At 40.6% G+C, this 25,000-nt stretch overlaps 1 protein-coding gene across 1 annotated transcript in view; it reads left to right on the top strand.

Moving 5' to 3' along the window:
- The window catches only part of LOC138028294 (short transient receptor potential channel 5-like), a 44,372-nt gene extending 22,117 nt beyond the window's left edge, over positions 1-22,255 (top strand). Inside the window, exons 2-8 of the mRNA XM_068875783.1 lie at positions 2,672-3,038; positions 3,654-3,925; positions 6,511-6,710; positions 11,091-11,289; positions 11,882-12,061; positions 12,691-12,729; positions 14,014-22,255. Coding sequence (XP_068731884.1) covers positions 2,672-3,038; positions 3,654-3,925; positions 6,511-6,710; positions 11,091-11,289; positions 11,882-12,061; positions 12,691-12,729; positions 14,014-14,148 — 1,392 coding nt within the window. The 3' untranslated portion in view covers positions 14,149-22,255. The remainder of the gene's footprint in view (positions 1-2,671; positions 3,039-3,653; positions 3,926-6,510; positions 6,711-11,090; positions 11,290-11,881; positions 12,062-12,690; positions 12,730-14,013) is intronic.
- Positions 22,256-25,000: the final 2,745 nt, after the last annotated feature.

The following is a 25,000-nucleotide window of genomic DNA, read 5'->3' as shown; positions in this document are numbered from 1 at the left end:
CGGCTTTACAGCGGTTCAAAGTCGGCCAAAATCCCATAAATTTACTGTAAATTTTGCTGTGTTTGCCCCCCAACCAAGATGGCGCCAAAAACCGTGGAAGGGTCTATTGTCAACTGAGATGCGTTATGTCTTCCAGGAGAGTCAAGTTATCTTTGCGCAATATGTAGCTCTAATAGAACTCGATATTGTTTTTGTACTGTATATCATTATAGTGCAATGGTAGATGTCTTAGAGAAGACATGTGGTTACTTGTAAAATACTAAATCCCAGAAAGATTGAAGAAATAAACCGGAATCGAGAAACATTAATTTGGCTTCGAGGGTGACATTTTGATCATTTTCAAGTTCCCTTACAACTTCATTTCCACCACAAGTTTGAGCGTGCACTCGGAGCCTCTGACAGCTTTGTACGACAGAAGTTCACTGAAGGTAATCCCTGTGGGGCAGGGTGAGTATCTGGATGGGTGACCTAAAAAGTATACCACTTTGAAACAATCATTGGACCGAAAATTATAATTTAACGCTCAAAAATGCGAACCAAGCAAGGTACAGATTTTGTTAGCCTGCTTTATGCGAAACAAATATTGATGCAAAGATAAATAAATATTGATACACAGTTTTTAGGAAGACCAGAAGGAGTTTTCAGGATGTGTCGATCGAGAATAAAATATTTTGCCATCAGCAACAAAATTTGCGACATGAAAACAACTCAAATTTTGAACCGAGAATATAAAAAGTTACTATGCATCAACGAAAGACATTTTGGGAGATTTTTGACACGTTCAATATTTTTATTGTACATCGAATTCAACGGGCGCCGTTTTCAAGTTACCTTTCATGTTTACTCGCGAAACAAAGGATATATCTGTGTCAAAATGATGGCAAGACACCGGGTTTTTGTTTTTGTTTTGTTAGTTTCAAGACCAGTGGTCTTTTTTTCTTTCAACACAAAGATCACAATCGCCCATCTCTTGAGGTTGACCATTGTTTCTGCAAAGTCCAAAATTTACTCTCCTAGACGAGGTTATTTATCACCAGGTCATTCCATCGGTTTGGAAATAGCAGCTGCCTTTTTACTCATCAGCGTCACAAATTCTTGCCAATTTTGGAACTCATTTTGTTGACACTCAAGCACGCTTTCAACAGACCTGGTTATGTTCATGAGTTATGCACACTTACAGTGCACTACCACAAAAAAAAAACGGATATTTTCTCTTCTCTTATTTGAGTTAACTGTTACTGCTAAGAGATTTAAATCAAAAGAAAAATAAAGGTTGAAGACAGGGCATCCCCCATACATGCCCTTTTCCATAGGTTATATGTCTCATTATATTTTTAGATCGACTCCCACGCTGTACAGATCTCAAGGGGATTCTGCAAAAGCCAATCACTAGGCGGGAATGTGTTCCGCGTGGAGACACACGTCCTTCGCGAAGTGACGCGAAACAAAATGGCGGAAGACGCGGAAAGCAAAATTGCTGTTCGTTTTGTTAACGAAAACGACTACAAGAATATTTCGACCGAAACTCTGTTTGCAAAACAAGACATGAAACAGAATCGCCTTTACTGGCTTGTTTCAAAGCAACCTAGAACCTCGCTAAATGAGAATGCGCGTTTTTGTAATCGCTTCGCGACTATTCCAAGAATTTTATGAAGAACGTTAGCACTTGAGGAGATGGAACAAGTTCAGTCTTTGCAACTGTTTAAGTTGCTTCCAGCCACTAAATTCAATTATCACTTCCAGTTTGAGTCAACCCCCATATATATGGCGTTGAGTTAAGGAATTGAATCCTGGCCACATTGGTAGGGGGTGGGTGCTCTCATCATTTCGCCAACCCTACGCCAACGTTTGAAAACACTGAATTTTAGGGAACCGGCATGGCGCGATGGTTAAAGCGGTAGATTTGGTCGAATCCAATTCTTCAGGATTCAAAATAATCTCGTTTTGACCAATAACTGGATCTGCGATTCAGTCTTCGGTGGTCCCGAACGCAACTCGTGCCTCCTTGTCGTTAGGTTACCCAGCGTTGGCATCCACTGCCCTGTAATCCATCAGCATATAAGCGCACTGCAGATAAAGGCGCATGCGCTTATATCCGAATATAGGCATAGGCGCATGCGCCTTTTAACGGTCAAAATATGCGAGTTTAACAGATAGACATGAACAGAATACTTCTTTTATGGTACAAATTTAATCATAATCATAGTTATTGTCTCTGGTTTATTCGTCTGAGGTACTCTTTTATCACACACTCAGCCTGAATTGCACTTGATCTTGGTCCTTCAAGACTTGCATTTGCGTTTACAATACCGTTGGTATTTTGCACTATAAAAAGGATGCGATGAAGAGAATCGGGTGCGCCTATAATATAAATTTTATAGGCGCATGCGCCTCTGAAACGTCAATTTAAGTGCCTATAAAACGTCTAAAATTGCATAAAACACGTTTATAGGCACTGAGTTTATATGCGATGGAATAGGGTAGTATTAATGGAAAGTGGGTCCACACAAGGACAGAGAAAATTCTGACTATGCTTGGATTAACGCATTTATGATTAATTTGAATTGTGACTTTCTATACACGGCAACATAATCCAAAAGTTCAGTTCAACTTTGAATTTCATCACTTAACCATAGAGCACACTATCTAATAAAATCTCTCTTTGTTGCAGTTTGTGGCGAGTGACAAATGTCAGGCTATCCTCAACAAAGTCATTTATTACGACTGGCAACATTGGCAGACGAAGACCCGAGCTCCAAAAATTCTATGGTCTTTCCCGTTTTTTGTTCTCACCCTTCTATGTAGCCCTTTATATATAGTTTTGCGATTATGGAATCAGTTCTGTCGTTCCGGTTGCTGTAGTTCCGGTTGCTGCGCCAAGGACAGTGAATGCTGCCGTCGTTTTCGACTGTGGTTCGAGCATCCCTATTCCAAGTTTGTCAACCACACCATGTGTTACTTGGTTTTTCTCGGCATCTTGATCGCAGCATCGTTTGAAGAAGAGTTTGAAACAGCAGACAAAGGACTAGTGTGGACCGGTTAGATATATCTCCTATTTTTGTTTACACTAGTTTTTTTAGTGTCTTGTTATAGCCAGCATCTCCGAGCATTTACTATCCTGACCAAAATAGACAACAAAGTAGAAATCAAGGCAATACTGGCAATGCCATCCTTTTCCTTCGAATAGTGAGTGAGTAACGTCCCACATTGTTATGAACATTGAGGGGCTGTGACAAGGGGAGTAGACCCTGGGAACGAGGTTGGGGCTGTGAGATGGGGCCTGCGGTTTATCGTCTTTATCCGAGAAAACTAGATTTCAGGGGAGCAGGGATGGTGCAGTGGAGAGAGTACTCGCCTCCCACAAACGTGGCTCGGGTTCGATTCCAATACTCGGCGTCAGATGTGGGTTGAGTTTGTTCGTTCTCTACTCTCCAAGAGGTTGTTCTCCGGATACTCCGGATTTCCACTTGTGGAAAAACCAATGTATGATTCGATTTCTATAAGCAGCGTCCCCAATTAGTGCCCTAGCCCAAAAAGTCTTGAGACTTAAATAAAGTTCATTCCCATTATCATTATCATTGTCATTATTATTCTTATTCTTATTATTATTGTGCTGAAAGCGTTAAATGAGTCCATACTTGTTTCTCTTTCAGACATTGTTATCCTTGTATTTGTGATTGGCCATGTTGTGCAAAAATTCCTGGCGTTCTGGAGAGAGGGATGTTTCATTTACTTTTCAAAATGGTGGAATGTTGTGGACACGATGATCATCCTCCTCTTTGGGTTTGCTTATGCTACGTGGGGTATTTCCTACGCCTACTTTGGGGGACAATGGAAACCAGAGAAAACTGCATTCATCACTTCAGATGTCCTCTTCTCAAGCGGCATCATCTTGGCTTTCTTTCGCTTGACGCATATCTTTCAGGTTCGTGCTCAAATAAAAGCTGTTTGTCTTTTGTCGTTTAATAGTGATGGTGATCTTCGATTCGAGAAACATCCGGTCTGTCGGGAAAACAAAACTAACCCTAACCCTAACCCTAACAAATATCAACTCGTAGGTTGGTTTGAGAAGAAAGGGGAAAACCGGAAAACTCGCAGAAAAAAAAAAACTCACGAAGCCGCGTGGAGAACCAACAAACATTTAATCAGAGAGGAGAACCAATGAGCATTTAGTCGGTTTAATAAAAGCTAATAAAGGTACTTAAACAATGAATGAAACCACATTCTTGACTAGCCCGTTTGTCTGAATAATCATATAATTATTTTGGAAAAAAGAGTAATTTATTGTTGTAGGTATAAGAGGCCGAGCATCAAGTGACTCCAAGTTATTCTTATAGAACCCGAGTGACACTTGGACACTTAATGTATGGTCTCGAAGGAAACAGTTAGTAACCTACATACAAGAACACCTAGAACACTAATTTTTACAGAGACACTATTTGACACAAATATCTAATCAACTACTTTAAAAACTTTTGACTTACGATACACTACTTTACCTACTGTCCATAAAGTGAAATTTAAAAACTAATAAAAAATTTCCATTTGTTATAAAATTTGTGAATCGTTTTGTTCCTGGCTCTAATGTACTTTTCTGTTTTTATTTTCATGTTCAGTTTCGCTCGAAAGCATATTACATTGGGAAGAATACCATTCATTTTGCAGTGCCACAGATACAATTTGCCTATCATTATCAAATAATTTAATGTGGGACACATTGAGGAAATCACCCCAAGAATAACATTTTGTAGGTTGAGACTTATCTGTTGATTTGTTACCGGCCTGACTGAAAAATATATAGTTCAAAGGCTTTCCAAAACTTATTTGAAAGAGGACAATTATTAAGCAGAGGATGGTATAAAGTTTCCTTCATATGGTTGCAGAAAGAGCAATAAAAGTTTTCAATGTAACCGAGCTTATACAATTTATCATTAGTGTACAGGATGGTATTTAGGACTTTACATTGAAATGCCTTTAGGTAAGGTTCACAAGTGACGGTACGTGGATGAACTTTTCAAGTTGATCTTTAGTAATCTTAAATTCCCGTTGCAAGTCTATACTATTGTTTGGAAGGCGAGCCTTAGCGCCAAATGAGAGGGTGTAATAGTGTTTTGATTTTGCTTTAACTACATCAAATACGCATTCAGAATGTTTGAAGGAAGGTTTCGATAGATCGGAAGTAGCACTGGAGTCGAGATTTCTCAATTTGGGCAGTACAGAATTGCGTAATCAGGTCCATGTTAAAAAGTTACTTTTATCTATTAGTGAAGTGATCCTATTAAAAGAAATTAAATTACCTACGTCAAAGTGAAGATCGTTCACACAGATGATACCAGCTCTAAAATACTGTCTATAATAAACAAGTTTGTTATCGATTACTACCTCATTATTCCAAATGATAAATTGCCAATCCTTTTCCTTTGCGAAACTTTCACAAAATTCGGCCCGCCACTGTAGTAGTTCCCGATGAAATTTAGAAGTGATTTCTCCTTAAAATATATTGAATATACGAGAAATAATCTGTGGCAACACCATTATTTACCACACAGCTTTGAATGTTCTTATAGAAAAGCTTGACCCAATGTATGAAATCCAGTCCAAAGTTGAAAGCTTTAAGACATTTAACAAGAAAGTCCCATTCTAGCGAGTCGAATGCTTTTTTAAAATCAATAAATATTAAAAGACCAGGAATATTTTCAGTATCTGTGAATTCCATGATATCAAAAAGTGACCTTACTGTTTCGCCTATAACGTGGCATGATAAAGCCCAAAATGGTTTCTTCTTTACTACTCTCCCTAACCTGCGAACCCTATGGAATTTTCACACATGGGGGTTGTGTACAATCTCAAACGTCTCCTCGAAAAGTTCAGTTCGGTACCAACTCTTTGGTTTCCTCCTTCTTCGCTTTCTTTTGCATAATGATAATGATGATGGGGATGGCAATAGATGGATAGATAATCTTTATTGCCGTTCATAAGCTATTCAGTAATATTAAAAAATTATAGTTGTACATGTACATGTGAGTGAATGTTGTGCCCTACAGTACTTGTTTGATTGCGCGTCCAAACAGCCAGAGGGACTCTACCTGCTTTACATCACACGGAAGGCTGCTCCATGTCGCCTTGCTTTAGCTAAGGCCATTTTAATTTGTGTCTCAAATAATGGTTCTCAGTGATTTATGATGTTTCGATTGTACTTTGAGTTTTAAGAAGGCGTGATTTAGATTTATAAATGATAATTGCTCAACAACATAGAATGGTTTTGTTTTTGGGATTTTGAACATAAATGCGTACCAACATATTCAACGATGTCTCTTCACTACTGCTATTCCTGTTAAATGATAAAAATTTTTGTGGACTTATGGCAAATGTTATGCATCGTATTTTCTCAAGAAGTTTTTTCAACATTGTTGGCTCTTAAGTCGATAGTATACTGAGAACCAGATCCCATTCATAACGTGCCAGACTCCGTCTTATTACGATGATGGTATCTTTCCTCTCTGTCGGCAGGTGGACTCCGTCCTAGGTCCCTTGCAGCTTTCGCTGTACAGAATGCTTAGCGACGTTTGGAAATTTCTCCTGTTGTTTATTCTGCTCTATGTAGCCTTTGTCACTGGATTGACCAAGATGTATGCCTACTACGTTGCGTCTCAGATCAAACTAGAACAGCGGAACATGACCCATTACGAAAAGTGGCATCCTTACGCCAGGTGAGTATAATAATAATACCTTTATTTATTACCTTTAGCGATAAGAATTACCTTTGGCGATAAGAATTAGATGCTTGCGCCCCCAAGGACTTAATGAGGATGATGGTTTTTACGCCCAGAGCCGAAAGAGGCGCGCGCAAAAGATGATTATAAGATCTATGGCATTTTCCGTTAGGTGTTTAAAATAATAGCCATTTCAGTTGTAATGCGCGCGCGTTGCCTTAGCAATTCAACAATTTAGAAGTCCTGTACGTTAACGGTTAGTTACTCACCCTGAAGTAGATCACTGAATGTGATCGAAATATAGGTGGATTTAAAGGAAACTGTTCTCAGTCTTCATTTGTGATTAAGATATATTTGTGTTTATGAGGACGAGTGTGGAAGATGCTTGTGACAGCTTTATATATATATATACTTGAAGACAAGAGAAAAGGCAAGTTTTAAACACGGTTATTCACCCTGAAGGTAGCTGTTTGCCACCGAAATACAGGTGGTGTTGTTTAAAACTTGTCTTTTCTCTTGTACATATATATTCATATATATATATATGTTGAAAAATACGGTGATGCCATGCCTTGTATTAATATTAAATAACTTGTGAAGACTTCTTAAGGCAAATTTATTATAATCGAACGTCAAACGTTTCGCCGGTTAGGCCTTCATCAGTGACTGATAAGTTATTTTACAAGACAGAATATATAACAAGTAAAGAACAATGGTCTTTGATAAGGTTCATTAAGCTTGCTAGTGTATGGTCAGGACACGTCCAATACAACCATTCATGATGGTTTCAGTGTTTTTCTTACTGATTTCGTGCGCTTCAATGATCTTGCGTGTCTGATGTTGTGGAATGTTGTTATGTAGAATGTCCCATGAGATGTCTTTAAGCATTGGCGTATTGGTATGTCTAACAAGATGTTGATAAATAGTTTGTTTTTCCATCCGTACGTGTTCCTTGATTCTGAACCCAACAGTTCTACTCGTTTCTCCTATGTAAACTAAATGACAGTGTGTACATTCAATTATGTACACGCAGTTCTTAGATAAGCATTTGTTTACCTTCTTAGCTGATGTGCAGGTCTCACAAGCCTCGGGACACTTTTGTTGTTCCTTTGGTGGTCTAAAGATACTTGATAGCGGGCGACCAGTCATATAATGAACTTTGATATTATGAATACCTGATCGCTTGATTATTGAATACCTGATCACTTGATTATTGTTTTAGGTCCTCGTTGATAAATGGGACTTTTATATACAATGGGTCTTGTTCTAGTTCTTGTTCTGCGGGTTGAATATTACATGTCCGTAGTGTTTGATAGTAGAGGCCACGAATCGTTTGGGATATCCATTCTTCTTATGCAGCTTAGCGATCAATTTTATAGAGGCTCGTTGTGATTGTGCGTCAGTAGAGCGTGTGATGGCTCTCTTGATTCCAATAAGAGTTCCTCTCTTTAGAGATAACGGACCATGGCTGTCCCAAGGTGTTATGTATAGGCTTGATGTACAGTGTAGACGAGAAAGAACCCTTTTCTGGATGAAAAGTGACCATGGTGTCTAAGAATGGTAGACGATTGTTGTCAGGTGTTTCTATGGTGAACTTTAAGGCTGAGTTCAGGCTGTTGACAGTGGAGAGCACTGATTCTGGTGTAATGTGGTCTGATGACCAGGCTACAAACATGTCGTCAATATATCGTCTGAGGTGTACGTTGTTGTCAAACGGTGTCTGTATTCCTTGATCTAGACTATTCATATAGATGATAGCTAAGGTTGGAGCGAGGTTATTTCCCATGGCCAGACCGGACTTCTGCGTGTAACCTATACCTTCTATGAGGACTACGTCACTGGTAAGACAGAGCCGTAACAATGATTCAAAATCGTTATCGCTCAGATGTTGGAGCTCGCCACAGTCTGATTTGTGTACAGAAAAGAATGTTCTTAATGCGCTAAAAATTCCCGGTGTTCCGTCTGCTTTGTCCTGTAATGGGATCGATCCGTAGAGATTGGATACGTCCAGGCTGCAGAAACCTTTAATATTGTGTAAAGATGAAATAAACTCAATAAATTCTTGCGTATTCCTGAGATGTGCGGGAACGAAGTCAAGTAAGCTATTCAATGACCTGGCTAGGAATTTAGACAAACGTGTGGCTGGAGTGTCGGTCGCGGCATGAATGGGGCGTCCTTTCATTTCACCCTCTTTGTGATCCTTAGGTAGACAGTATACTGGGCATGGTTGCGGCTCACAGCATATATTAGCGCTTTGCATAATTCAGGGTGTCTCTTACTGTATTTATTGGCGATTTTATTTAGATGGCCGTTGAACTTGATCTGTTCCGTTCTAGGTTGGTTGAGCTTTGATAATTTGGGTTGATAATTGCCAGTGGCGATGGTACTTTTATGGAGGATGTCTTTATACTGAGTGTTATCGATAGCGACCAGGCGCTTGGTTTTGTCAGTCGGTGTTATTACAACAGCCAGCCAGCTCAGCCAGCCACATTTTCACTTAATTGCTTAGTTGTGCTGATTTCTGTTCCTAAATTAACCTTGTCTGTTGTATTTCTCAGAAATGCCTAATGAATCGCCATCCAAACGGGAATAGGCTGGTGATCCTAAGTAATTAAGGCAATCAGTTGCTAATATATCCCCTCCCTATCTTATTGTACTTAGTTAATATCCAGGGGGATATGGCCGTGCACCACCGATCGACCGGGGAGTATTGACGTGATCCTGATTGCAGAGAATGTGTGAAATTGTCTCCTCGGACCTGACCATCTGAAGGCCAAAACTTTGTATGTGTTGTACAGTAATATGGGTTCCCAGTGTGGTTGGTTCAGTGGCTGAGTGGTTAAGGCATTCGACTGGTAACCTGGAGACCCAGGTTCAATTCCTGGCTGAGCCACAATTTCACTTAATTGCTTAGTTGTGCTGATATCTGTTCCCAAATTAACCTTGTCTATAGATATACGCACATGCGCCCGGTTGAATATTACAATTAACACAGGCAGCCACCCGCGAATATGCCCCATCCTACTCCCCTTCATAATCACCGCACGTTCAAACATTGGTCCATATTGCGCACCACAATTCAGTTTGAGGTAGGCGCCCATTTGACGGGAGGTAAAAGAAACAAAACAAGTAAACTCCCCTTAAACATTACCATTGGTGCTCACGTACAACAGCGAAAAAAACTCTAGAATTGCATTGTCTAATCCTCGAGTTTTTAAGGACGGTCCCTACTAATTCAATGGTGTTTTTCCCCAGTTTGTGATTATGCAGGAAATGTAGATCTTAGCAAGTGTTATTGAAATCCAAAAAGAAAATTGGGGGTAACCACGCATTTTTCAAAGATAATTCATGAATAATATTTGTAAAAAGCTTTAAAATACGAAGCAATATATTGCGTTCTTTCTCAAATTGAAGCTTAATTATCTCTCAAAAATGCACGGTTACCCCCAGTTTCCTTTTTGGATACTAAGAGTACTTACTTAGTTCTACTTTCTCCGCATAGTTTTAAACCGCGCAAAAATATCCCTGAATTAGAAAGCATCACCGATAGGAAACCCGAGTATCTCGAGATGCGCAGAACGTATGCGCAATAAAAATAGTAGGTATCGTCCTTAAGTGAATAAAATATGATGAATATACGAGTGGGTGATCTTTGGGATTTTCCAATGGCGAGCCATAGGTTCATGAATGATGAACTATTTTATTATAAAAAAAACAAAAGCAAATGATGTTCGTATAATTGCACATCAACGCGTTAGAAGATGTAGAAGCACAGTGGTGTTCTTCTGACCAAATACACCGGCTGTATGCAAACCTCGTTACTTGACAGAAATGAGTTCCGGAAAAGAAGAACATATAAAGGTGTATTCTTAGTTTTCCTAACTACATTCAGTGATAATTTAAAATGATCCCAATTTGTACTACTTCTTTTAGTGTTACGTAGCCACAGATCATGCACTTTTCTTCAAATTTCTTTTTCACGGCTTTCGTGGAAAGAGACTACCGAGGCCAAGGGAGAGGGTATGATCGCCGGCTAGGCATCACGGTACTTTCGGTTCTGTCAATGTTGAGCAGCTGCTGCAACAAATGGTGATGAAGAGATCATGAAGAGTTGTAGAACTTACTTGTTACAACCGGACCCATTAAAAACCACCACTCAGCAAGATCAAGTAGCGTTTGAAGGAATACTTTTATTCACGAATTCTCTCTTCGAGTGAAATGACTGCTAAGGTACAGTCGTTGGTTTAATTTAACAATCTGAATCCAACGGGCTTACCGAAAGTAAACCACTGTCCTCAGGTAGCCTGCAAACTTCCGGATTTATCTGGTAATGATATATTGGACAGTGATGATGATACGTGCTTTTTCGCTTCACAGCCATGTGAATACGGGACTTGACCTGTTTTGGTTGCTTCTTGGTGTCTTCGAACATGAAAAAATATCGGTGAAAGATCCTGCTTTTCAAGCCTTTTCTGTCTTTGGTCATCTTTTCCTCATTGTGTACGTTGTCTGCATGGTGATCGTTGCCCTCAACATGTTAATTGCTATGATGAACAAATCCTTTGAAAATATCACGGTAAGTAGACAGGATCTTCCTTATCATGCAGTGATAATAACAATAACAACAACAATGACAACAGCAACAACAACAGCAACAACAACGATAAGGATAACGATAATGGTATGAAAGGGTGAGAGCAAAAGAAGATGAGAAAGTAGAAAAATATGTGGGGAGCGGTAAGAACAAAGGTGATACCCATAGTGGTAGTGGTAGGGGCGTTGGGAACAATATCACTGAGGTTAAAAGAAAATCTGAGGACCATAGGTGTAGAAACATCCATTGAACTGACTCAGAGATCTGTACTGCTGGGATCGGCAAGGATTCTTAGGAAAGTGCTGGAAATGTAGGCAGGAGAGGAAAGTACAATGAATGACGCTTCTTGGTTTCCTTAGACAACTGGTTGTTGCCCGGAACTATTGAAAACCAGATTCTATCTAAGATTATTAGCAATAATAATAATAATAATAATAATAATAATAATAATAATAATAAAATAATAATAATAATAATAGTGAGCCTTGTTTTTGATTGTGATGAAGTCAATTGTGTGTAACTGAGATAACGAATGAGTGTCACTTTTCTTTGTTTAATTCTTTGTTTAAACTAGGAAGATTCAGAGATTTGGAAGTTCTCCAGAACCCGAATGTGGCTTGAAAGCATTGATGAAGACAACGTGCTACCAGCGCCTTTGAACCTCATTTACTACGGTCTGAAGATCCTTTGCATTACCATTAACGTCATAATATGGATCATCCGTAATTTTCCTTGCCAATGCTGCTCTAAAAGGGTAAGGATCAACTGCTTAACACATGACAATTTCGATTACTGCCGCATAGCAGACTATGACGATAGCATTTAGAAGCCGCGTTAATTTGAAATTAGAGAGCTTTAGATTCGAGGACGAGAACGACTACTAGTACGAGATTTTCTCAATGAACAACGGAGAGCGCGCGCTAACCATCGCCATTTTGGCGGGAAAAACGTGATACCGTCGTCATTTTAGTACGAGGTTTTGCAAGAATGTCGTCGTATCAAAGCAAGTCAACAACACGGTAGCAGTTTTGGCATTTTTCGATCAGCAGAAAAGGTTAAGTTACCAGCAATAAAAATAACTGAGGAACCTACACTGCTAACAAAGAGTAAGATTAATCGTCCGGGTTATGAATCTCAGAATTTTCGGTAAAATCGGGCAGTCAAATCTCGTACTCGTACTCGTTCTCGTCTTCGTCCTAGAATCTTAAGGTCTCTATTAAAGCAGCCGATGTGGAGCTTCCCACAAGATTGGCAAGCACTAAGGCTACACTGACTTGAGTGACAATGCCAAAAAGAAAGGAAAATTATTCTGCTAAAGTTTGAATCCGTTTTTGCGCAATTAAAAGCTCGTTCATTATTCCACACCACTTTATTTGCTTGTAGGATGAGGAACAGGAAAAGACATATTCGGAGACGGACGGGGTAGGTATATGGCGATAGCATTTAGAAGACGCGTTAATTTGAAATCAAAGCAGCTGTGGTATAATTCAAACTGACATAGTGACTGTCCGGAGCTTCCCACAAGATTGACGAGCACTAAGTTAAGGTTAGACTGACTTGAGTGACGATGCCAAAAACACAAAGGAAAATTATTCTCCCAAAGCTCGACTCTGTTTTAGCACAATTAAAAGCTCGGTCATTATTCCACACCACTTTATTTGCTCGCGGGATGAGCAACAAGGAGAGAAATATTCGGAGACGGACCGGGTAGGTATCATAAACAACGGCTTTTCACTCTGGCCGGTGAAATGAAAACCTTCGGATTGTCAGTGTTATCAGAAAATCGTTGACACTTGAAAAACTTACAAAATGTTTTTGTGTCGAAAGGAGGGACTTAATATTTTTATTAACTACACAGTAGCAACCTATTCTGCCATTATTTTACTACTTTTAAAGCACTTTGACCGTCATTCGCCCTAGGGAGCCATGGCAGTAAATTCAGTAGTAATTAATTTATGGTCTTCGTCGTATTACTTTCATATTTCGTGTAGTGAGCCCTAGATGGCAGGCCAGAGAGTAAGATACGATCCCTACAATGGACCTCACACAAATTTTCCTGCCTGACATAAGCTGGGAAAATATTTTTTTGCCAGATAAGCCCACGCTATACCAGATACAATGATAGAGTTGTGTCTAATTTACACGTGTGCTACAGAAACAATGGCAAATGGCAGTAGATCCCTGTATCCAAGATGGCGGCAGGACTTGCCTCGTATTGGTGTGTGGAGGCATGTAAGAAGTGTTCCCGAACTTTCGCGCTGCGCCACTTTCACAAGCATGTAATTGCAAGTGAGACAAGTTCACGAGAAATAACTGGTTTTGTTCTACTGTGCTGAGGCATCAGGGTTTGCTTTTTTCATTTAAATTTACCCAGGTTTTCCATATTGACTTGTAAAATTGTCTGGCGTTAGACAGACTAAAATGACTTAGAGACCCGCTCAGTAGGCAAAGGTTAATTACCTCAGCTAGCAGAGAGAAACCAATTGACCATTTTCAAGGCGTGGTAGATTTCGATTAAGATATCATAGTGGGATTCGAACCTCGAGCAACCGAGTGCAAAGTCAAGGCCGTCGCATGAATTTTCTTATGTTTTCATTTTGCTGTCGGACGAATGAACCAGGATAAAGAAATATCACAGAGATAAAAGCTTTATTGAAGAAGTAAATTGATTCACTCGAATGTTTTTGCTTTCTAAAATAAATCTAGCTTCGACTGAGGATAATGAAAAAACTGGTGATGGAATTTCTTAAAAGATGCATCAAATGCAAGAAGGAAGGAAAAGGCGAGATCAGAGACCAGAGTGATCTGACCATAACAACAAAAAGGGAAAGCATCGTGTGAGTGTTGTGCTTAAGTCTCGGAAAGGTGCAGATCAAGGTCAAAGGATCAGTGCACAGTGCACAGTCGCCGACAATTCATCTTAAAAGGGCGCTCTCCTAAGAAAGCTGCTAAAGAAACTGAACGTGGGGGATGGGGATGAACGTGTGGGTACGCATGTGTGTTTTTTATCTCGCTTTATTTATTTATTTTTATTTATTTATTTATTTATTTAGCTTCGCCTAACTGGAATACAATATATATATATATATATATATATATATATATTTATATTTATATATAAAGTAGACCACTACAGCATAGCCAATTACAGTGGATCCCTCGTTAATTATTTATATAAAAAATACTTAATAACTAAAGCTACTAATATGTAAGCATGAAACTTGAGAGGAAACAAAGCGGAAGTCCAAATTGCTAAAAGCAGCACGTTAGCGGGCATAGGAGAGACCTCGCTGTGTTACACCTAGAACAGATTGTTCTCCAGGTTCTAATGTCGTCAACGTCGTACAAGTTCAGAGCCTTTTTATAATATTGAAGTAATAAACTTTTAAATGAAGCTAGAGAGATGTGACTTGTGCTTAGCTCAGCGGGAAGAACATTCCATGCGCGGCACGCACGTATGAAAAATGAAAGTTGATAGGTAACAGTTCTACTTCGGTTATGAATATCAGTAATAGCACTGCTGCTCGATGTCCTAGTAGATCTCGCAAATTGTCTAGTTACAGGTAAAGCTTCACTGTCTATGAAAACTAAGTTATTAACAGCTTTGTAGAAAAAAACCATGTCCAAATATTCATGCCAGTATGAGATGGGTAACAGATTTGTTAGTTGGAGGCGGGTCTTATAGGTTACATCACAACGGAATGGGAGCTTCAAAATTAGTTTTGTTGCACGACGCTGCACGTTTTCAACTCGTTTAAGTAGGCCAATGGACTGTGGTGACCATACTTGGGTTGCGTAGCCGAGACGGCACCGGACGATAGAGAGGTAGAGTGTACGACGCGTTTGGGTGCTTTGGATGTACCTAGAAACTCGGCGCACAAACCCAAGGAGTTTGTTGGCTTTCACACACTGTTCAGTTACTTGTTTGTCCGAGGTGAGATTGCTTGACACCCACACACCGAGGTCTTTCTCTGTATCGCAAGATTCCAAAGGCGTTTCCTTGATAGCATAGGTAGGCTGTACAGGTGATTTTTTGCGGGTGATGCACTGGTATTTGCACTTGGACTGATTAAATATGAGCCCGGATGATTCAGACCAACTGACAAGATCGTTAAGGTCAGATTGCAAGGCGTTACAGTCTGTGATGGAATCAATGCTCTTGAAAATCTTGGTATCATCGGCGTAACAGGCAACTCTCGATGTTTTAACAGCGTTTGGTAGATCGTCCACAAACAGCAGAAACAATATCGGTCCTAATAGGGACCCTCACGGTACCCCGGATGTAACCGGCAATTCTCGGGAAGTAGCTCTGAGAAATGTAACCTGTTGCTTGCGCCCCTGTAAATATGAACGGAACCAGTCGTGAAGTTTGCCAGGAATGCCGTATTGGTGCAACCTCCCAAGTAGCTTGGTATGATCCACTTTGTCGAATGCTTTACTCATGTCAAGATATATAATGTCTATTTGTTTACCGGCGTCGAGCTGACCGCCGATGTAATGCAAGACACTGGTGAGCTGAGTCACACAAGATCTACCGGCTAAAAAGCCATGTTGTTCGCGGCTGATGAAGTGGGATGTATAATTCCGTAAACCCGCCAGAACACAGCGCTCGAGAACTTTGGAGATGACAGGGAGAAGAGAGATACGGCGATAATTCTCCACAAAGTCTGTTTTTCCTTTCTTGAAAATCGGTACTATATTCGCGAGTTTCCAGTCTTCTGGAAAGATGCCGAGCCGCAAAGATTTGTTGAATAACATGGTCAGGGACGGTGCGATCTGGTCAGGGGTTTCCTTTAGCAGGCGCACTGGAATTCCATCGGATCCAGTTGCTTTGTTTATATCAAGCTGTTTGAGAGTTGCCAAAACCATTTCCACCGGGATCTCTAGCTCATTTAGTGTGGGGTGTGAGGGTGTGGAAGGTACTGATAGAGAGTGGACCTCTGAGGGGGCAGTGAAGACCGACACAAAGTAAGAGTTAAACAACTCGGCGATCTGTTGAGGCGTTGATGCTTGAGAACTCTGCTGAGTGTCATCGCCAAAGTTCATCGTTTCAGGGAAGCTCCGCATTCTATTCTTGAGCTTGAAAAAGGACCAAAAGCGTTTAGGCTGCCGCGCGAGATCTGAATCGAGGGAGCTGAAGTAAGTCTCACGGCTCTCACGTATAAGAGACTTGGCTTTTGCTCGTAATTCGAGATCCTTCTGTTGTTGATGGTCAGTAGGAGATTTTTTAAACTTTGAGCGAGCAGCCTCCTTTTTCTGCAGAGCGTGGATGATTTCACTCGTGATCCAAGGAGGGGTGTTTTTTCCTTTAATCTTTTTGGTTGGAATAAAATCCGAGACTGCGCTCATAAATGCGTCCTTCCAAAAAGTCCAGTCAGAGTTGATGTCGTCGCTGTCTTGAATAAGATTGCATAAATTCAGGGCTTCAAGAGCTCCTCTGAGACCGTCAAAGTCTCCATTACGATAGTCGTACACTGTTCTTTTTACTCTATGGGTGGCTTTAGTAGAGGCGTGAAATTCAAAGGACACCGTACCATGGTCCGTGAACACGTCCGATTCTTTAGGACTGAGCACCTTGCGTACGCGCACAGTCCGGCACATTCGTAATTGCAAGATCTAACACTCTGTCACGGCGGGTGGGAATAAAGTTTAATTGCGTTAAAAAATGGTCATTAAGAATTTCTAAGAACGCCACCTCTTTTGTGCCTCTGGTGTTTTCTAGCGAGTCCCAAGAGATCTTGGACAGGTTCAGGTCGCCACCTATTACCATATTCTCATAGGTTTCAGAAGCATGGTCAAGAAAAATATTAAATTTTTCCAACCAGCAGCCTGTATCATCTTCGATATCTGGCCAATAAATCGAGCAAAACAAAACTTTCTTATTGCAAAAAGTAGTCATCTCGGCGCACACAAGCTCTAAGTCCTCCAGGTTTTCTGAGTCTGGCACATATTCCCGCATTGATTTGAAGGAGTTGGCTTTGGCAGCAATAAGAACGCCACCACCATTACGATCCTTACGGTCTTTCCTATAGACAATAAAGTCAGAAAGCGGGAACAGTTCTTGGTCGAGGATGTTAGCATTCAGCCAGGTTTCACTGATTAATACGATGTCGGCGTGTTCGGAACAGACTAGATCTTGAACCCGATCTAAATTGCTCACTCTTGAAGTCCCAACTTTATGTTGCGATTTCATGCTTCTGGCGTTAATCACAAGGCCTTTTGGCGGGACACTAGGACCTCCAAACTGCGTTCTCTTTGTGATTGTAGGTCCAGGCTGGCTAATAATATCGCCACAGAGCAGCAACAAGCCGTTAATGAAGCCGCTAGAGCTGTAAAAGTAGCGGTAGCGAGTCGGCACGAAGCGATTGTTTCCACTCATGGCCGAAGGTTGATAAATCGAAGGTTTAAAATATTTCCATGCCGCGAACTCGAATCCCTCTACAGACCTCCTCACAAACGCGATATCATTCTCCATCGATTTAAGGCCTGTTGAGAGTCTTGGTAATCCTCCATATGAAGAAGGGGGTATGAACTAAGTTAATTACAACATCTAGAGGAGATTCGTATTTCAAGTAACAACGTCTGTGAAAAGGGTTGTGAGTGCGTGTGGGTTCAGCGCATGTGGGTGCCCGCGTGTGAATGTGTGCGTGTGTGGGTGTGCGTTTGCGCGCATTGTCTCTCCGAAAGGCTGCTGATGTTGTCTTGGTAACCATCTCTATAGAAACTTAATTAGTTACGTAGAAAGGAAGATAACAGGTGCCTTTTTGTGATGTTTCACCCGGTTTACAGACATTTATTCTCCCGGCAAAATTTATCATAAGTCTGTAAGTAGTCTTTTATAGATTTTGCTAGCATTTTTGCTGATCTTTAACAAGTAGCACTGCTAGCATAATCGGTATATATTGATAAGCCCGAGACTGGTAACGGAGGGAGGGCCTCCCTAGTAGAAAGCTGGCAGTCTGGCGCGAGATGACGGGAACCGGGAGTTGCTTGATGGTGTTACCGTAGTCCCAGTACCTCTCATTTGCAAGTCTGCAAATGGCGTCAGCCACGCAGCCCGACTCTGTGGGAAACGAGGGAAGAGACCATACCTGAACCAGCAAATGTAGCCAGAGACCGTTGTCTTAAGACAAAGAATACACGATCGTGATACATTTTTTGGACTTGCTTCGCTCATTTTGCAAAAGGGGTAATTTATTTGAGCATTATTTGGGAAAAAAGTCGGCATTGCGAGTAGCATAATATTCTACTTTTACTAGCACAATCTGTAAAAGCTTATCTGTAAGTCATCGAGAATTCTCGGAGCCTCTTCCCCGCAGCCTCGCTGAGAAAAACACACTTTCTCACTTTTTTCAAGTCTTAAGCCCAACTCTTTTTCTCATCTCCTTTCTTATCCTGTAAAATAATTATGACAGTGAAGTTGAACAGAGTTTCAGTCGATGCAGCGGGGCAGGCTCCCTCAACTGCGATGATCATTCTTTGCTGCATCTGAAGTTGACCATTATTGCATTTCTTTGAAATATTGCTCTAAGAATCGCATTTCTTGAGAACTTTCCATTGCACTTCCCATGCATGCTCTGCCTCCGCAAAAATATTTTACTGAAAACTGAGATCCTCGCACCCTGAAGATAATAAACGAGTTAACAAGTTCATGCCCGCACAGAGACAAATACACGCTCAAAAACTGTCGAGTGCGTTCGGACCTTATTGTAGAAAATTGCGCGCCCTTGTGTAATATTGCCAAAATTTCAAAAATTAAAGGTCTCTCGCTTAAGGTGCTTGTGGTTAGAGGTGTCGCAAAAAAGCGATGAATTATCTTTGAAGCCCTAGATTTCATTCATCAAATAGTGTAATCTAATGCTCCTGTAAGTTGAGCGCTTTTAAAAAATCGTGGTGAGACTATCAGAGTCTGTATATATGGAGTAGCTACAAATTTCAAGAATCGATACAGACACCATACGACATTTCAAGCGAGTCCCGATTCCATACAGAAACTATAACACAGAAGTTTACAAGTACGTATGGACCTTCGAGGAAGGAAAACATCGTACAAATTGAAATGGATAGATCTCAAGAAATGAGAAGTCTAGGGCAACCCGAAGACTTCTTTTCCTAGCCTATGCCTCGTGGAATTATTGTGGTAGGGGTGGTGCTATTCCCCAACCTCGTTCCTAGGGCTTTTCTCCAACGAGAGTAGGGCGGGTTACCAGTCTTTTCCCGCCCGCCCTACTCTTGGCGCCGAAAAGCCCTGGGCACGAGGTTGACTATTCCCATCTCTTCGGTAATACTAGAACTCATTTTACTGACTTCAATTGGATAGAAAACGGAGTAAAGTTTGAAATGCGAGTGCTGGGGTTCGAGCCACTCATGTATCGTGGTACGAGTAGTTTTATCAACAACCACTACATATGGTCAGTAACCTTGGTTCCCAGAGCTTTCCTCCGCGGAGACGTGGGTGAAAAGCCCTTGAAACGAGATGGTATGGTCAGATATCTTTGGCTGAAATCGAACCTAAAGATATCCACTGAGCGGAAAAAATTCTCATTTGAAAGAACAATCATTTAAACTGAAACAGATACTTCCTTAGAATTTGAAGTTAAGAAGTATATTTCTAGTTTCAGAGATTATGATAGATGCCATTAGGGAGCTTAAGCACGCGCGTTTTTGAGACGCGGACGGCAACCAGTCGTGAGCTGTTTTCTCTTTTAACTTGTCTTTACACAACCACATTTATATTGCTAAGTATTCTTTCTCCATTAGAGATGATAAGTATAAAAATCTGGGAGACACCACTGTCCTGGCACACGAAATGTTCTCTTCCGGTTACCGTCCGCGTGTAAAAAACGCACGTGCTTGATCCCTATTAACAACTTGTGTGGAGTAGCTCGATAACTGCGATGATCTATATATCTTAGAAAACGGGTTTTATCCGCTGTTTCAATATCTGCTTAACAAATAGACTCCCATGTTGCCGTGCGTCTCAGTAATAGATCACAGATTACGTCAAAATGTTGTAAGAACAAAAATGTGGCACACGAGGGGATAGCCGAGTGTGTCACTAATGTTCTTACCACATTTTGACATCCTTAGTGATCTAGTACTAAAGAGGCGCACGGCAACATGGAATTTATTGGTTTTATATCGTAAAGAGTTAAACGTTTGTAATGATGACGTCAGCTCTGCGTCTATTCTCTATTAGATCATAGATGAGAACTAACCAAAATGTGTGCATTATTGAGATGATCTATATGTCTATCTATCATACACTTTATCTTTGATCATTTCGTAGTTTGCATTAATTAGTGTGAGAATTAATAATTAATAATTAATAACTATTCCAATTGATTTTAGTAGTCTTTTAAGCTTAAAATTAAATCTTGAGTGTTCCTTTATCATTACTTTATGTTTGCATGTAAAATATTATTCCGAGTTGTCTACATTTTTAGGGCGCATTCTTTTGGGGGTTACCCTGTAATAGGAACACAGGTAATAATCGGTTTATCTGTGTTTTAGCAATTACTTCTTTTTCGGATTGGACGAAATTGCTTTGCTGTGGCTAGAAGCACCATCAGAGCTTGGGTTGAATTAACGTCAACCCTTCAGACACGTTAAATACCATAAATTATGCCAGGCACCTGCCAACGGCTTTTTCTCTAACCAGGAGCTCATCAAGAAGAGCCTCTATCACCCATACTTGGCCCTGGCCTAGTAGTCAACTCTTTCGTTCACGAGTAGACTTATTTAAAGGGGCTAGGTCACGCTATTTTAGGTAAATTTGTTTAATTTTGTTAATTATGAGCTCTAAACGTCACATTGGCAGAGCAAGAGTCTTTCATTTGCAAAATCACGGCCACATAACAACTGAGAATGATTTTCCAGCTGTGTAAATTACATTTTGATATAGACTGATATAATCAAGAAAAATGAACTTCAAAAACGCTTGTTTTGGTTTTCAAATTTCCCGGGCGTCGCCATCTTGAATGATTGTGACGTGTCGTGGTTGCCCTATTGTTCCAGAACAAACGCTATTTGTGTCAGAACAATAGGGCAACCACGACACGTAACAATTATTCAAGATGGCGGCGCCCAGGAAATTTGAAAGCCAAAACAAGCCTTTTTGAAATTCATTTCTTTCGGATACAAACGCTTTCATTGGAAAAAGTTTGAACAATTTTAATGGTTAGCCTTATGTTCTGTGGTTTAAAGTTCTTTTGTTGTTTTAGTGGAGGTTCCCTTTAAAGAATGCCGTTGTAAAAGCCAATCAAATCAGAGCTATCTCAGTGTCAAGGGAAATATGATACTTTTTCGCGGGAAAACCTGTTCTATAAATAACTTTACTCGGGAAAGAGTTGACTCAAGGAATTAGTGGAGGTGGAGGCTCCCCTACGATTGATGAGCTCCTGGTCTAGCGGTATAACTCAGTAACAGACAGTATGTTTTAAAGCCGTGTTCGACCCTTTGATCTTCAAGTTTTTCTCTCACTTTTTTGATTAGTAACCTCTCCCTGAAGAGAAAAGGTCATCTCGGAAGAAAACAACGACAGGATATGTCATTTTTTTCGGGAAACGGTCTCAAAAGAATGCGCCGTACAGTTGTACATTTAAAAGTCTGGAATCACAAAACGTAAAAATATACTTTCGACAATCTATCCAAAGGGCTAGCGCGAGATAAAAAGAAAACTATTGTAGAAGAACCAGTGTAGTTGACTTTTAATTAGTGACCAGAGTACTAGTTCACAGTCAAATGAGTCTGCTACAACCAGGCGCTTTCGTCTCGACAGGAAAAATACTCGTTTCCAGAGCACCTAATGGCTGGTACTTTGCACTTTCCAGCTGTAAATCGTTCGTTGTGAAATAATGGAATGTGCCTTTTGGAAATGATGTGGACTAGTAAACGTTATAAAAAAGTGTGAAAATGTGTATTAAAACTACCACTTGTTGTGACTTTGTGTAATGCCGCAATTTACTGCGTGAATGGAGCCGAAAAAATGACATTTAAGTTTTATGGACTGCAGTTATCGGTTAACTGTGCTTTTCCTCTTTAAAAAGGGCAGGTTTTAAGATCTCACCACAAGCATTAGATCAGGTAAATTAGCGTGTTTTGACTGACGTTTTTGACCGAGCCACTAAAAGTTACCCATGACAAATACCCTACGGAGCTCCGTTTACCGTCGACAATGATGGGTTTTTCTAAGTTTGTGTTTAGTCGGTCGTATTCAAAAAATCTAAACAAGCAAAAATAATATCAGAAGCAATCGAAAAGGAATAATTTTCAAGATGCAGAAAGAGTTGTGTTTCAGGGGTAGACTGAACGACTGAGTTAGAGAGTTAAGGTGGTTCAATTTCGTTCCCAGGGTAGAGGCAAGGAAGAGAGACCCTGGGAACGAAGTTGAATGTGGTTCAGCTCAAGCGGACAGAAAACCTCTCCTGTGGAAGAGTGTCACCTTTACCCTGGGATTGAAGTTACTATAACCGCTTAAAAGTTTAGTCATTACTTTCTTCATATCTTTTTTTGGTTGAAACCTCAAAAATATAGGTCAGTCGGGGGACGGTAAACGGAGAAAAAGAAGCGGACGGCCTTATGCTTAATAGTGGCCTTCAGACTGGAGTACGAGAACAAGTACCAGTGCGATTTTTCTGTGCTGGGAACGAAAATTTTCCAATTGCGCGTTTTCAAAACTGAGATGTCGTACACCCAGTTGTCCTCGTACTGCAATCTGAAGGTCGCTATTGAAAACTAGCCTTTATTACGGTGTATCCCATTTTAATGTCACACCTTTACACTTTTACGTGGGCATTTACAATCAAAGAAATGAACGTCAATTACATTTTCTGTTAGCCGGTCTGGGGTAAATCTTCCGGCTTCAATGTAGCAAATAGTTCCTTGATTTCTCAACAGGGCAAAATCTATAAAAGCCTAGTGCCGCTTATACACCCACATGTTCACAAGCATGCGCAAGGAAGCTCGTATCTGAATCTACGTTCCAGCACTTAGCAAAGTCCCTTTTTGACTTATGCCTGTTTCTGCTTAGGTGGCTTCGTACACCACTGACAAGCTTTTTTAGAGACATCACGCTATGTCGGCCACTTCTGCTGTAGAGAACAAGACAGACACAACACTAGGGACTCCACCCCCTAGTCTATTTCGAATAGTGTGTGGGATCTTTAACGTCCCACAGAGTTTAGGAACAAAAGTTGATTGAAGGGACCTGTGGTTCATAGTCCTTATCCGAGAAGACTTGAAATGAAATTACAAATCCAGCACCTTCTCCTCAGTTATTTCAAGATCTGAGTGTTGGGTCTCCCGCATGACAGCGCAACCAACTGAGCCACCGACGCGCGTATTAAGGTATCCTCCAAAAAAAAAAGCAAAAATTAAACCTTAACTACAGGAAATGATAATACCTGGCTTACGCCTTTAGTCGCCTTGTACTTAATTAAGTAAAAGGTAAAGTCTGCTTACGAGCCAAGTGGCCTATTAGGCTGGAGGTTATCCCGATTTCTGTAGCATGAAGCGACTAGGAGTATTTCTACTCCCCCTGGATGGGATGCCAGTCCATCGCCGGGTTAAATTCGCCACTACTCAGTAATGCACCTGAGTGGAGAGAGGCAACGTGAGAGTGAGAGTAAAGTGTCTTGCCCAAGAACACAACACAATGCCCCCAGCCAGGGCCCAAACCCGGACCACTCGATCCGGAGTCGAGCGCACTAATCATAAGGCCACCGCGCGTCCTACGCTTAACTTACGTACATAAATAGAAGAAACATAATATTTGTTTGTACTTGATATAACCTAGAGCTAAAATAATCCTAAGATTTTCTAGCCAGTTCTCCAGATTTTAAAGTTGTAAAGAATTGAGATAGAATCTATTTACAAAGAAGCCGTTTTAAAAGTACAATGCAAAAGAGAGAAAAGATATACGCTTAAGTTATGTTTAACTATGTTGTTCTGACAGTAGATAAGGTTTCGATAGTTTTGAAAATTGGTATATGTTTAGTTTTTTTAAGATTTGAGGCAAATTTGTCCCAGACAATACAAGGTATCTTGGAGATATAATCGTATAAATTTTCCTTTAGCCCCAAAAATGGCGGTAAAAGCCGATGATGCGAAGGCGAGGAAAGGGACTACAAGCTGGGCAACACAGAGGTATGCCAAACACTAAATATATGTTGCTGACTGAGCTTGCTCGGTCGAGACGGTTGGGTTTTGTTCCAATTCATAATGTCAGGTGCACAGGCACGTAGCAATAATTAAGGATGGAAACTGCACTGTTATAGTGAGGCCAACATACCTGGTCAATTTGTCCCCTCCAAAAACGGCGAGAGACTTACACGAGTGTGACATTGGGGGATGTTTCAGAACTACAAACGAGTGCAAATCGAGAAAACAATGCTGATATAAGAACTCTTAGTGACGGCATTTTGCAATGAAAATGCTAATTTACCCACTCCAAAAAAGTGGGAGACTGGTGAGAGTGTGGCGTGGTGGATTGTTTGGGTGGACGACCAGTATTTATCTTCGACGACAGACACACGCAAATCGAGAAAACAGTGCTAATATTCAAAGTCTGCATGCAACTTACAAAGGAAATGCCACTTTGCGAAGATATTGAATGCCTGGCATAACCTTCTTGTTGAATAATATCATGCTAGCTTTTGAGAGCCCAATAGCAAGTTGTCATGACAGAGAAATC

The sequence above is a fragment of the Montipora capricornis genome, chromosome 2 (genome assembly GCF_036669925.1).
Source record: "Montipora capricornis isolate CH-2021 chromosome 2, ASM3666992v2, whole genome shotgun sequence".
NCBI lineage: Eukaryota > Metazoa > Cnidaria > Anthozoa > Scleractinia > Acroporidae > Montipora > Montipora capricornis.
Note: the sequence above shows the minus strand (reverse complement) of the source record. Positions and strands in the feature narration are given on the sequence as shown.